We start from the raw sequence: 15,667 nt of genomic DNA on the forward strand, positions 1-15,667 counted from the left end.
ATGAAGGGCTGGGGTATTGGCTCAGTGGTAGAGTGCTTGCCTCTCATGCATGAGGCACTGGGTTCGATCCCCATCACCACATAAAAGAAAAAGCTAAATAAACAAAATAAAGTTATTAAAAAATCATCCATGAACAGATGTTGACAGCAATGCCTTTGATTCACTGGATTACAGAGGGAGGTCTTTGGGGGTGGAAAGCTACTCTCTGGCTCCCGGTTCTGTGAACCATAGGCCACCTTTACTGCCCGAGGTATGGGAGCAAGAAGATAGTCCCAGAGGCCACTTAGAACCTGCTTCACCCCCTTGTTTAGCTCTGTGATTGGCTTGGACACCTTATCTGAGGCTGTTTTCTCATCTGTTAAAATACAGTGTGTGAGATAATGCTTGGTATGTAGTGCACATTCTGTAAACATCTCCTTCACAGCGTTTATGTGATGTAAAACGAGTAATAATTTATTGTAGGTTAAATTATCATTAAAAAGGCCAGGTGTGATAGTATACACCTGTAATCCCAGCAATTTGGGAGGCCAAGGCAGGAGGATCTCAAGTTCAAGGTTAACCTCAGTAACTTAGTGAGAACCTATCTCAAAATAAAAAGTAAAAAGGATTGGGGATGTATAATAGTGGTAAAGCGCCCCTGAATTTAATCTCCAGGACTGAAAATTTAGAAAAATCATTAAAACATCAGAAAGAGGAAATATTTCTTTGTAAATTTTATACTTAAGCTATTTGAGTTCTTAAAAAGGAAGAGGCAATTGCTTCCCGAGGTCAAGCCACCAGGTGAGTTTCTCAAAGCTCAGATCTTTCCTTTTCTTTCACAAAAGTGCAAGGCCAGCCGGTGTGCCACAGAGCATGCTTATAATTGGAGGCTGAGGCAGGAGGATCATGAGTTCAAAGCCAGCCTCAGCAACTCAGTGAGGCCCTAAGCAACTCAGTGAGATCCTGTCTCTAAATAAAATATATTTAAAAAGGCCAGGGATGTGGCTCAGTGGTTAAGTACCTCTGGGTTCAATTCCCTGTACCAAACAAACAAACAAACAAACAAACACAAAACAAAATTTAAAAAGTGCAAGGCCAGGGCTGACTCTAGAATGCCCCATTTTAAAAGTTAGGCTTAGCTGGGGCTGGGGCTGGGGCTCATTGGTACAGCAATTTCTAGCATGCGTGAGGCACTGGGTTCAATTCTTAGCACCACATATTATGAATAAAATAAAGGTCCATCTATTATGCAGCACTAAAAAATGACAAAATCATGGAATTTGCAGGGAAATGGATGGCACTAGAGCAGATTATGCTTAGTGAAGCCAGCCAATCCCTAAAAAACAAATACCAAATGTCTTCTTTGATATAATGAGAGCAACTATGAACAGAGCATGGAGGAAGAGCAGGAAGAAAAGATTAACATTAAACAGAGATATGAGATGGGAGGGAAAGGGAGAGAAAAGGGAAATTGCATGGAAATGAAGGGAGACCCTCATTGCTATACAAAATTACATACAAGAGGAAGTGAGGGGAATGGGAAAATAAACAAGGAGAGAAATGAATTACAGTAGATGGGGTAGAGAGAGAAGATGGGAGGGGAGGGGAGGGGGGATAGTAGGAGATAGGAAAGGTAACAGAATACAACAGTTACTAATAGGGCAATATGTAAAATTGTGGATGTGTAACCCACGTGATTCTGCAATCTGCATTTGGAGTAAAATTGGGAGTTCATAACCCACTTGAATCTAATGTATGAATTATGATATGTCAAGAGCTTTGTAATGTTGTGAACAACCAATAAAAAAAATAAAAAAATAAAAAAATAAATAAAGGTCCATCAATGTACAAAAAACAACAACAACAAAGTTAGTCCTAGAGATTAACTGTGAGGAGGTAAAAGATAAGCCCTGCAGCTTTTGGGTACACATTCATGTCTGAATTTCCCTGGAAGGATCAACTCCTGCTCAGGTTCAGAGGATGAAGTGTCACAGACACTTGGGCAGCTAATAATCCCCAGTACTGCTTTTAAACTTTAATTTCCTTCTTCCTCTGGCAAGCTTTTTTATTGGAACTAGTAATGGGTGGTAACTAAAGATTTTTGGAACCTACAAGTTTCCTCTTCATCCCTATGCATCAAATATCCCAAATGCAGGCATTAGGAGCAAGCCCGGGGCAGTCTGGGGCTCTGCCTGTGCGGAGTGGGAAGCTGAGAAGGAGGTGTCTGGGTAGACGATGCTGGGGAAATTCAGCCAACAATCATTTTCTGTCAAGCACATAACCTTCTGGCTCCTAACAACACACACAGCACACAGGAGATTCGCAGGGGCCCTGAAGGCCAGAAGAAGATACAGCGCCTTGGTTGAGATGGATTGTTAATTTATTCAACCTTTCTTTTGCAAAATAGAATTTCCCTAAACTCTTCATGACATGATTCTATTTGTCTTCCTCTTCCAATTCAAGGCATCTTGGTGTCATGACTCTTCCAACTTAGTGTAATTGTCAAGAGTTCGAGTCTGGAATCAGACAGACCCTGTCACCCTGGGCAAGTCACCTGGCCTCCCTGAGTCTCACTGTCCTCAGCCGTAGGGAGGTGATGACTGTCCTCAGTTGTAAGAAGGACTGTAGGATGAAACCACACAATGAATGTGATGTGCTTGCCCAGTGCCTGACATGTGGCTGACAATTAGTACATCAGAGCAATTATGAAACTGTGCAAGTCACGCTGTGTGTCACCATGGCCACCATCAAGGATATTTTGAGGGCTGAGTGACAGAGCTTTGCTATCAATGTGACAGAGCTTCTTAGGATCTGTGCACAGAGTGGCTACCTGCTGGTCCAGCTTTTCCTTCTTTATTAGGGATGTGGTTAATAATTAATTACCTACGCTCTTTAGAAGTTAGGGAGCTCATTTGCATCTAATATATTAGCTATCCCTAATTGTTCTCACTTTCTCACTATTAAGTATGGTACTTCAGAAAATCAAGTCCTGTTTTGCAATGTAAGTACATTTTAAAATCTCAAAAATGATTCCTAGTTCTATAGAAAATAATCAACATTGTGTGAGGTTTGGGTTCAACCCCCAGTACAAGGGGAAAAAAAGGAAAATAAAAAGAATCTATATGCATGTCATGATTTAGGATTAATACAAAATTTCTGCCTTAAACACTCATATATTAGACAAAATATGCACTTGTAATGATGATGAAAGAGGTATGAACAGTGAATACATAGATTTAAAAAAATGAACTATTTTGGTACTCATAGAACATCACTATGAACAAATACTTAAATCCCAAACCTAAATATCAAGAGACAGAAACTGGGAAGCAGAAATCATTTCTGGTAAAACCTTACTTTCAAATGTAAGAGATGCCACTTTCAAAGGGTAGGGATTTATGTCCTTTGGAGAACATAAAGACAGATCGTTCATATCACACATGAGATAAATGCATTAGACCCTTTATTAAGATTCTGAAATCTTGGGAAGGAATAATATCACCACTTATTTATTTATTTAGGTACCAGGGATTGAACCCAGGGTTGCTTAACCACCGAGCTACATTCCCAGTCCTTTAAACAATTTTTTTTTTTTAAATTTTGAAACAGGGTCTCATTAAGTTTGAACTTGCAATCCTCCTGCCTATTCTCCCTAGTTGTTGGGATTACAGACGTGCACCACCACACCCCACAATATTGTCATTTTATTTAAAAATGAATTTAAAGGTGAATAAAAACCCAATGATGTACCAAGAGCCAAAAGTAGAATTAGACTCGATTCAATTTCTGATTTCAAGTTTTGAACTTAGAAGAAACTCACCTGGACATTATTACAGATTATCTGAATGATACAAATTATCCCAAAGTGTCCTTATTCTCAAGTATCCAATTTCAATTTACATTATGTCAGATGTATAAAATTTGTTACACGTTAAAAAATATGATTAAATATTCAAATATGGTATATTCTGTTTTTCTTGGAGACCTACTTTCCCAATCCTGACTTGGATCTGAAAATTCTAAGGAAATTAGAAGCTTGAAATCCTGATTGTCCTTACCTGACGTTGGCTCAATAGAAAAGGCTCGATGAGACTGAGTCAAAGTGATGTGGAACTCGAAATCCACAGGACAGCTGCACTGTAAAGGGATAACATAGGTTTTGCTGCAAAAAAGAGGGAAAAAAAGGGGTGGGGGAAAGAAAGAATATTGAATATTTTTTTCTAGCTCTTTTGGTAGCCAGGAATAGAGACTGAAGTTGCATGATAAACACCAACAATGGCAACAGCCAACACTGATCTAGCACGTCTGTGCGCCAGGAGCGGTCCTGGGCATCTCCCACATGGACTGCCATGAGGTGTGTGATGATTATCCCCTCTTCCAAGAGGAAACTGAGGCACAAGACAGACCAAGAGTTCCAGACAAGGCAGCATGGCTGTTAGTGGCATGTGAGGCAGGTCCTCATCCTTGGCATTCAGACTCCTAAGACCACTGTGTTTGCTGCCTGGGGTGCTATTGGGTTTTCCCTAGAGACTTGGTGGTGGGGAAGAGGAAGTTTCTACCGAGTAACTAGGCTCAGGGAACTTTGGGAACAGACAGGACTAACAGAAAGCCAGGGAGGCCCTGGGCCTTCGCAGGGCTGAACCCTACAGTGCTGAAGAAGCCATGCTTTGGGCTGCTCTTGAATGAACCCTGAACAGGCTCTATTTGGTCAGCAGTCCAGCAGCCATGAGAGGGCCCAGAGAGGGTGTGTGTGCCCAGGAATGCTCTGTCACCCCAAGACAGGAGATTCCCAAGCAAGCTTGGGCCTGTCACTTACAGCACCACAGGAGCTGTGGCAGAGGTGGCCTTTCTTAGAGATCCCTGTGTTTCACATTCTGTGCCCCTTCCACAAGGCAAGCCCAAGTCAGCTGGAGTTTGCAGGATGTGGGAGGGGAAACCCAGCTCTCCCATGGCCACTTGGTGTCCTCGCAGCCCTTGGGGCAGATTATCTGGTCCCCTTTCAGCAGCAGGCAGTGAAGTCCTTCCTTTCCAATCCCCGTTTTTCTTTCACCTCTTCCCTTTTCCTCCAGCCACCACTGGGCTTCTGTATCCTCAACTCTGTTCATCTCTCTCTGCCCTGTACCTCCTGGGCCTCGGGGCTCTTTATGACCTTCCTGCCTCATGGCTGGTCCCTACCTTGTCACCTGTCGGAGGGTGGCCTCCTGCCCACTGGCCATCCCCTCACTTCTCCCGTTCATGCTCCTGGGTGACCACTGTTGCAATACAGTCCGAGCAATGTTGGTGGGCCAGCTGGCACCTGCCTTCTTGGTAGGTAACCGCCCAACCTTATCTGCCCGTGGGCTTCACGATGGCAGCTGCTTCCCCTCCTGCCCAGGCCTGTCTTCCCTGGAGACTGCGTCCTGTGAAGGCAGAGTCTGACTCCACTCGGGTCTCTAGAGTAACCTGAGCACTTTCCCAGAATCCCTCACAGCGCCTAGCAAATATTTGTTGGAGCAAAGTGAAATCACCCCTTTCTGAAATTTGGGGATTGCAAATGTGGTTTTAAAAACTATGCCCAAAGCATTTTTATTTGGCTTTGAAATTCAATGCCTTTCAAAAATCTGTGAAATATTTCAAATGTAAAAGGAAGTATTGGGCTGGGGATGTTGATCAGTGACTGAGTGCTTGCCTGGTATGTGTGAGGCCCTGGGTTCCATCCTCAAAGCCACAAAATAGAACAGACAAATAAATAACACCAATAAAATAAAGAGTATTTTATTCATTACTGAACTTCATTGAATCTTTCTCTTGGGGTACATTAATATCATATTTTCAAAGACGAGGATGGGGACCCGCAGAGCTGCGTGCAGGTGGCATCCCCAAGGCTCTGTCAGGAGCAGTTGATGTTCAGGAATTTTCTGCTAAAAGCTACATGGTTGCATTTCCCTGAACTGAAACAAATAAAAAATCCCTCTTGGGACTTTTCCCACTGGTCATAAATACTGTTTTCAATTAACTTCACAACTCTGATAATTCCTATAGAAAAAAGTGTCAAGGTTTTGGTTTCATGATGATTACATGAAGCCAAGTTCCTGATGCGTTAACCAGTCTGGAAAAATAAACAACTCCTTAAGGGCACAGAATTCCCAGTGCCATGGTTCAGAAGGAGACCTAGTAGGGCAAGGCATCCTAATTCCGAATTTCAATGGGATGGCTGGGTGTTGCTCTCACGGCTGCTGATCCTAACATGGATATCAGATTAGTGAGGATGGCCCCTCACCATAAGTAAAGGGCAGTCTAGATGAATTTAGATCAACAGGAGGTTTAGGTAACACAGAGTTTAGTTTATTTAGAAGTTTCTCATATTTGAAGAAACAGAATCTCACTAGGAACTGGATGGAAATAAAAAAACTAAAGTGAATTCTCCTCATCACATACTATTAAAAATGATCTACAATAAACACTAATATACATAGCGTTCCTCAGAAGCAAATAGGAACTTACATTAGAGTTCTTCTGTAACTTATAGGAATTAAAATGTGAAAGCAAGTGCAAGTCAGTGCTTTCGGAGGTAACCACAACTTTTATCCCTGTTACTTCATTACTTAAATATTTTATCAATTGTGTTAGGGCTGGGTATAAAGCACATTAATTATTTTTAAAGAATTATTCCTTATCTTTGAAAAAATCCAGCTCAAACCTCTTAAATACTAAACTTTAAAATTATAATCATGTACAAAGTGTATGCCTACAAGAAGACAGTGCAAATTGGGCTGGGGATGTGGCTCAAGCAGTAATGCGCTCACCTGGCATGCGCGGGGCTCTGGGTTCGATCCTCAGCACCACATAAAAGTAAAATAAAGATGTTGTGTCTGCCGAAAACTAAAAAATAAATATTAAGAAATTCTCTCTCTCAAAAAAAAAAAAAAAAAGCGCAAATGTGCCTTACACAAAGTAAATGCAATAAAATAAATTCCAATTTCTTTCTTGTCCCTTCTGACTTTCTGAGAGAATGAACGCTCTGTGAACTTATTGGAGATAACATAATGTCAACTATACTTCCCATTTTGAAACTCTCACTCTCTGGAGAGTGCGGTGAACAGGTCACCTTACCATCCTAGCATTTGGCTCTTTTTCTGGAGAAGGAAGGGTTAGGGACAAAAGCTAGCCATTTCCAAGATGGTTGGACTCGGGAGCCACAGTACATTCACCTTTAGTTACTATGTGTAGGTTTTGAAGGAAAGGCCATCAAGGTAAAGGGAATCCTTGACACAGGGGTACAGATATAAGGGCGCAATAACACAGACCATAGCATCTGGTGAGCTAAGATGTCATTTTGTGGTTAAGTCAACTTAGTAGGACTTTTCCTTTTTATTTAAACTGCTCATTGATGCAGAAATCATTCACAGAGCAAAGGAAGTGGACCAAGGTGGTGTGTCTGTGTATCATCTTTTCCCTTCCAAATGTACCAAAGGCTACTGAAACAACCCAGAGTCTGGGCAAGTTGTGGGGTCACATGCTGTGACAGTTTTCAACAAGTTTACAAACTATGATGTTCTCTCACTGAGAGGTAGAGTCCAAGCCTCCTTCCTTTGACTCTGGGCTCCATTGCTACCTAACCAACAGAGCACTGTGGAAATGATGCTGTGCCCTTCTTTCCTTTCCTTCCTCCCTCCCCTCCCTCCCTTCTTCCTGTCCTTCCTTCATCCTTCCTTCTTTCCGTTCACAGTGTTGGGGAATGAACTCTGGGGTGCTCTGCCACTGAGTTACACTCAGCCCTTTTTAATTTAATTTTAAGACAGACTCTCGCTAAGTTGCTGAGACTGGCCTCAAGCTTGTGATCCTTCTGGCTCAGCCTCTACAAGTCACTGGGATTACAGGTATGAGTCACTGAACCCAGCTCTACCTATTTCTTAAGGTCAAGGCCTAAGAAACTGGTACCCTCCTCTTCTCTTGGGATACCCACTCTGATCCCCAAGGAAGGCAGCTCAAGCGGCCTCTGAGAGACCTACAAGGTGAGAACCACCATCTGAGCTCCCAGATAACAGCCAGCAGCTGTGTGGACATCTTGGCAGTGTATCTTTCAGCCTCCAGGAGAGCTGCTGACTCTGCTTGGAGCAGAGGGAGCCGTCCCTGTTAAACCAAGCCCAAGTTGAAGATCCATAGCAAAATCAATGATTGATGTTCTTTTAAGCACTACTTTTGGGGTGGTTTATTACATAGAAAAAATGGAAGCCAACAACATTCTCTCTTTACCACATCATTTATCCTTCAGAGAATGACTATTTTATTCCATTCTGGTTACTGTCTTAATCTGGATTTTGAAGTCTTTTTTTTTTCTTGTACCAGCCCTTGGGGTTCACCACCCATTGTACTTACATCTCTGTACCTCTTAACCATCTGTGGAAAGCCACCCTGTTATCCCCATCTTATGGATACATACACTGAACTCTGGGGAAGTCCAAGGTCACACAGTAAGTAAATGGTGAAGTGGAACTTAAAGTCAGGTCTCCACATACTGAGCTCTTAACTGCTGTACTGCATTAGCCCTCTAATGTTAAGGGACAGCTAATGACCATTCCCTTCTCTATTGACGTTCCCTGACATTGATTCCTCTGTGTTGTTTTTGTTGTTAAACTTTTCAGAAGTCATCTCCTTTCATGAGCAATTGTTAAGAAAGGCCTCTTCTCATAGACTAGACTATGCACAGGCGAACGCGCCGATTTCCATGACTGAGCTGGGGCTTTTGTGAGGTAATTCAATAAGGTCATGAGAGAAGATTGCCCCCAATGGGATTAGAGTCCTTTTAAGAGGAAGAAGGGGCCAGAGCTTTCCACCACCACCACTCTGCCCTGCCCTTCGAGGAAAACTGGATAAGGGACCTCACCAGAACCTGCCCATGTTGGTACCACCATCTTGGACTCACAGTTCCGCTGCCCAGTCTCTGGTGATTTCTAATAGCAGCTTCAGTAATAACAAACTCCAAGAATTTTTCCTAAATGTTACCCATCTCCTCTCAAGTTGGCATGCATACAGGGAGAAAGAAGGAACTCTGGGAACTGGCCAGTTATTTTCACTTACGCCTAAGATACAAATTGCTGAGCTCTTAACTGCTGAGAATATATCCAACAAAACAGATGAATATGAGACACATTGTTAGTTGTCTGAGAAGTTGAACTCCCAACCTCCAAATAGGCAACGATTTAAAAAGATATAAAGAACTGAGGGCAAGTTACATTTCAAATTTCAAAAAATGCTCTTTTATCTCAGATATTTTAAGTTCTTTTGAACTTTTAAAAGTTGCTTATCTTTCTTTTTGAAGACACAATTAATGTCCCTGGGATTTGGGCCGCAAACCATGATCCTCAATGATACAGTCACACAAAGACCAAAACCAATTTATATGGAGATATGCTCAAGTATTAGGCCTTTAATTATTTTTTACACTACAGAATAAACACCACCTGCATCTTAGACTAAGTTTAGGACAACATCAGAGGTGAGGGAATGGAAGTGTCTGGGAGGCTGGCCGTCAGCTACCTCCATGGCCCTGGTTTCAGTTCTTTCTCCACCCTTACTTGGTCCTTCCTGTAGGTAAAGCTGTGCCCAGTCTCACCCTGTGCCCAGTAGTTTAGGAAAATCAGGAGCCTGGTGAAAACATGAGGGAACCAGAATACAATGAGGTCACCTCTCCATCCTTGATAAAAGAAGTGAAAGCATTTCTCTTGGGGCTGGAAAGGAACTAACTTCAGAAAAAGATAGACAGGAGAGATGACACATCTGTCATCTGTAGAGATAATAGGGAAGCAGTTCATATTTGAAAAGCCCCCTTTTAGGGTAGGAGGTGTAGTCAGAAGGTGCTTAGCATGTGTGAGGCAAGGGTTCCAGCCCCAGCACCAAAAACAAAACAGAAAACACCTTTCACAAATTGTAACAAAAGGTACTACCACTGAGATAATTTTAAGCGTGTAGCTCAGTGGCATTAAGTCCATCCACACTGGTGTGTAATCATCACCCCCACCGTACGCAGAGAGCTCTTTTCACCTTGCAAAACGGAAACCTCGTCCCCACTGACCACTATCTCCCTTGACCCCACCCGGCCCCAGCCCTTCGCAGCTGCCATTTGCTTTTTGTCTCTCTGAGTTTGCTGACTCTAGGTACCTCATATCCCTGGGATTATACAGTATAAAATTCCCTTAAAATTAAATATTAGCATGAAAGGACTAATAAAAACAATAAACTTGAGAGGAAATAGCTCCTTACACTTCCCCAGGGTGGCAGAGTGAACTAGTGGGGGTAAGGAGTGAAATTCAGGGGTGGCTCCCTGGAGGGGCGAACAGGGCCTGTGGCTGGAGCCCAGAGAACAGGATGAGCTGGCAGCAGAATGGAACTGATTCCAGGGCAAACAGCTAAATTGATGTGAAGAGAGAAAAACCTCCTGCAGACCGACTGCTTTTGTTTGTTGAGAAAAATACAGCATTTATTGGGGGAAGATAAGAGGACACATAAAAGCTACCAAGAGCCTCATATTCTTTTAGAATAGGGGGTAGAAGAAACCGCATACTGACTGGATTCAAACCGCACTTCCTCCCAGCTACATGGCCTGAATACGGTTTGGCCTGACGCAGCCAGCAGGACCCCCGGCCTTGTGGCATCCCCACCAGCAATTATTAAAACAAAAAACTCACTTTGGGGTGAAATAAGAAATGAATTTTGTAAGCAAATCAACTTAAATTCAAATACTTTTGGTTTTGAGATTGCAATATCTAAGAATTTGGGGTGAGAAACTAAGGACCTATTTAGTGGAAAACAGCTGTTTAAGAAGTTATAGTTACAATTCTGTGGACTGGTTGTTAGTTACTCTATGCTGACTATTTCGACAAGCATTAGGTGATCATATTCTAGAAAGTACACTGAAGCCAGGCAGAGTGGCAAACACCTGTAATCCTAGCAACTCTCTGAGGCAGGAGGATTGCAAGGTCAAAGCCAGCCTCAGCAACTTAGCAAGGACCTAAGCAACTCAGTGAGACCCTATCTCACAATAAAAAACAGAAAGGGCTGGGTATGTGGCTCAGTGTTTGATGGCCCTTAAATTCAATCCCCAGTACGAAAAAAAAGCACATTGACCATCTGAATGTGCACCTGAGTTGTGTGTGTGTGTGTGTGTGTAGAGGTACCACAACCTGTCATGCTGCAATAGCAGTGGTGACCACACGTAGCTTTTTGTGGCGTTAGGAGTGGGATTCGACAGCTGTGTAAACCAAGCAAGGCAAAGGAGCCCCCAGAGAGCATTTTCAATTTAGGGGTGGTGCCTCTCCAGGACCAGAAACTATCCACAATTTTTGCCTTTACTCTTACCAGGAACTCGCAGGATATTGAAATTCCTTATCTTAGAGCCTTAAGTATTAGAATTGGGAATTCATGCATGAATATTTTTCCTAACAATAATTTTGAATTTCTTACTGCTTAGTACATGCTACTAGCTTGGTGTTTTCATATAAGCCACAATATGCATATGCTGCTGAATGCAATGAATCATTCCAAGAATTTCTAAATAGAAGACCCTAAACAAGAATGTTCTACCTTTAACTATCAACACATACATTAATTTTCTCCTGATGCCAATCATAAATCAGATCAATTGTACACTTTGTTCCAAGTCCAAGGAAGAAAAGTAGAGTATTACAATGCTCACGCCAGGCTTTCACGAGGTCAAGAATGGCTTTTCCCACTTTAGGTTTTCAGCCTTCCCATGGCTTCCTCCAAGTCAGAAGTCTAGAATTTTATGAGGAAGCCAGAACAAAAACTAACCCAGATCTCCCACGGAACTCCCTCTGATGACTATCTCAAGTTGGAGCCCACTTTTGCTAAAGGAAAGGGAGAAGCATTTATGCCCCTTCATTATTATCAATATAGATCCCTATAGTTTAGAAATGGGATAATCTCCTTTTCCTGATAAAATTCACAAAAAGAGACACGGTGGAGATGCCTGGCTGGATGGATACCTGGTGTAATGGTTAATCTGAATTATGAAGTTGATTGGATTGAGATACCGAAGATGAGGAGGCTTCTGGGTGTCTCAGTGAGGCTGTGTCTAGGAATGATTGGCATGTGGGACAGCAAACTGAAACAGAGATCCTCCCTGAGTGAGTGAAGCACAGTCCAAGTGGTTGGAGGTTTGGATGGAACAAAAATGTTGCAAGAACAAGGAAGCAGCTGCAGACACAAGCTCACACCGCCATTCTTCTCCAATGGGTTCTTGATTAACTGCTGTAATGGCCGGAGGACATCAGACTCCAGCTCCTTCACTCTTCCAAAGAGAACTCTGACTAGTGACTGCCCAGGGAGTTTCCAGGCCTGTCATCCTAGATTGAGGTGCCATCGTAGGCCTATCTAGCTTCTGGCTACATAAGCCAATCTGACAAGTACCCTTTTCAGAATTGTGTGCGTGTGTGTGTGTATCTCCTGTTGTTCTGATCCTCTAGAGAACCCTGACTAAAACACTTGGTCAGCAAAAGGATATTAAATCAAAGAAATGTTAACTATAAAGCGAGGGACAGTTTTTCATTTAGAGAAAACTCGGGCTGATGTTCAGTGGCAGTGATGGTTCTAAGTACCAGTTTTGGAAGACAAGCTCCTGACTGTCCCACAGATCCAGGAAAGGGTTGAAGTGAAGCCCAGTCACTCTGGTCAGCATGCTTTCATAAAATGCTGCTACTCTTCCAATCAAGTTGAGTTTGGAACACAGGAAAAGAGCAAAAGGCACGCTTCCCTTGACCAGCTGGAAAATGTCAACTACTTCTCCTCAAGTAAGGAGGCCTTGAAAAACTCCCTCTGCAGATCAATATTGTAGTCTTCTCCTGAGGCCTTCACTGTACTGTAGTTACAGCTGGCTCTCGGTCCGCTCCCATGAAGGCTCCCAGTCGGCACAGTGCAAGACGGGGCTGGGCTGTCATCTTGTGCTGGTGTCTGCACACCCTCTCATCACTCTTCCCTCTTGGTGTGACTGAAGAGTGCACATTTCCACGTGGCCCATATGTTTACAATCAGGGGCAGGGAGAGAACTCGGTGGAATTCCAGCATTGTATTCTGACCTTGGTTATTTCCATGCTTTCTAAAATGAGCCACAAGGTTCACTGCTCAAAAAAAACATCTTTTGGTAAATTTCTAAGTGTATGATCTAAAAGTTCCAGGAATCAAAATACCCTGGCTTTGGAATTGAGTAGCCAGAGACCTTCTCTGTGAGTGTTGTTAATATGGCCCTGGGGCCTAAGCAGCCACTGCTGCCCTGAGATGGTGCATGGTCTGCTTGCTGTGGGGGCGCACGGACCAGGTTCAGAATAGGGCCTCTCCTGGACTCCTGGACTGCCCATCCCCTCCCTGGGTGGCTTTCTGGTACACTTATCTATATCACACTAAGCAGCTGGTTACCAAAGTCACTTGGGTGCAAGGGAGCTCAGCTGATGGGAGAACAACTGGTCACCTGACTGTGTTTGCTGAAGATTCCAGCTAGTTATTTAGTACTGAGAAATACAGTCACAGAAATCAGAGAGCAAGATGGGCGAACACAAATCTTTCCAGAACTGTGGTAATGGAGTGATATAACCTTTCCATATCTCACATAAGCATGCTCTACCTATAGGAAAGGTGAGATTGTGTTTCACCTATGATTCACAAAGTATTGAGGGGTTAGTGCATTCTCCGGGCCTCCATGGTGAGGCCTTACCCACTTACAAAGCCGCTGCGAGAACTGCAAGTCCTCTGCCCCCCACGATGTGGCGTTTGACTCAGAGCTGCTGGACAGAAAGTGGAATGGAACGTTCTGTTATTTATAGAGGCTGTCAAAGTACATTTTACCAGATCTGAAGCCTCCAAGTTGTTTATAGGTAGTTGGCAAGTGTCCACGTGACATTTTATCTCAGTAAGAAAAAAAATACAGCCATCAGATCCAACCACAGAAATCACAGTTGATGAATGTAAACTAGTCCACTCAGGCCCTCATAGAAAATGGACCCACGTGCCGTCCTTCCCCACAGAGGCTCTGCCAGCGGCTAGCTTCAAAGTAGGACAGCAAAATTAATGGTATGACGCACAAATCCGATAACCTCTGATGATTTTGTCCAAATCAATTCTATGTGCAGAGGGGAAACCTTTCAGTGATGGCTCAGGGTTAAATCTGCATTTCCCAGAAAAGCCTAGGAGGCCTTCTCCTTCCACCTTTCCCTACCTCCATGCCGTGGATCTGGCCACATGTGCCTCATCATAGAATGTTCTGGATGAGCCCAGGCATGCTGTGCCATTTCACACCTGTGCCGTAACCCGTAACCCCTGGCACTGCTCTGCCCGGAGCAGCTGTGCTTCACTCCTCCGCTGCCCCCCTTGGCTGGCTCCAGTCTCCTTATCCAGCAAAGGTCGGCTCAGACCTCTTTTCCTCCTGGAGATCTTGTCTGAGTGCCCCCAACGCCCTGCCCCCACTTTACCCCACGCAGGCCGGCTAAGCACCTTTCTCAGAAGACACTAAGTCAGACATGGGAATTGCCCATTTAAACACGGTTCAGGTCTTAATTTTCTCTGCGTCCTTGCTACCTTCTGGGGCTGGAATACAGTTTGTCCCCTCCAAAACTCATGCTGAAAGTTGATTGTGGCAGTACTGGGAGTGTGGCCTCAAGAAGCGAATAGATTGTTAAGAGAGATTAATGTCTTTCTTGTGGGACTGGGTTAATTCTCACCAAATCAAGTTCTTGGTTTTGCCCCACTGGGCTACTTCCCATGAGAGTGAGTTGTTATAAAGCCAGGGGACCCCTTCTGTTTTGTCTGGCCCACATACAGCCTCTTTCCCATTTACTACTGACCAACTGTCACTACAAATAATTTCAGAATGGGCTGAGCAGATACTGGTACCATGTTTTGGACTTTGCAGCCTCTCTTTGTCTGAGTCAGAGTAAACTTCCATTCTTTATAACTCACCGAGTCTCAGGTATTCTGTTATAGTAAGAGAAAATGAATGAAGTCAGTACCTAACACTGTGCCTGATGAAAGAATGAAGCATTTGATGAAAGAATGAATAAAATGAATGCTGAATAAAGATCTACCCAGACAATACCTTCAATTCCCAAGGATCAATAGATAATATTTTAGGTGAAAGTTATTTCAAATAATCCCCATCCTGTCCCCACACATTTTGGATGGAACATAGCATGGTGAAGAGTCACTAAGAAAAGGGTGTAAAGTCTGTGTTTAGCTGCCTTCTGCCAGAATGTCTGGAGGAAAAATGTAGTGTTTTTATCTTTTGAAAGATTTTTTGAAAAATATTACACCATTATAAACAATAACTTAGTCAAATAAACTGTTTAGCTGAAATTTTCATTCCAATTATAAATGAAGAATATTACACACAAAACAGCTGGAGGAAGGACCCAAGGAAGTGGGCAGTTTTATTTTAAGAGCCCGAGACTGATGATGCCTGCATTCTAAGTGATATTATTTTTAACAATTTAATAAACTATTTTTTCCAGCTTATAAGCCTGCCTTATGACCCAAACAAAAAGTAGTTTTTGGAGAGGAAGAAAAGGAAGAAAGAATTATTAATAGACTAGGAAGTTAGTTGTTTCCTGAAACTTTAATTTTAATAAAAAATTGCTGTATTTGTTGACTTAAAGGAAACAGCTATTTGGTCTCACATGGGTCCTGTGAGGAGAGATCCACCTTT

The 15,667-nt window shown here is 43.0% G+C and overlaps 1 protein-coding gene across 1 annotated transcript in view; it reads right to left on the reverse strand.

Moving 5' to 3' along the window:
* The window catches only part of LOC144250055 (cilia- and flagella-associated protein 221-like), a 63,142-nt gene that overhangs the window by 26,952 nt on the left and 20,523 nt on the right, over nucleotides 1–15,667 (reverse strand). The window contains exon 6 of the mRNA XM_077792448.1: nucleotides 4,038–4,141. Within this exon, the coding sequence (XP_077648574.1) occupies nucleotides 4,038–4,141 (104 nt within the window). The remainder of the gene's footprint in view (nucleotides 1–4,037; nucleotides 4,142–15,667) is intronic.

Source organism: Urocitellus parryii, chromosome 1 (genome assembly GCF_045843805.1).
Source record: "Urocitellus parryii isolate mUroPar1 chromosome 1, mUroPar1.hap1, whole genome shotgun sequence".
Taxonomy (NCBI): Eukaryota; Metazoa; Chordata; class Mammalia; order Rodentia; family Sciuridae; genus Urocitellus; species Urocitellus parryii.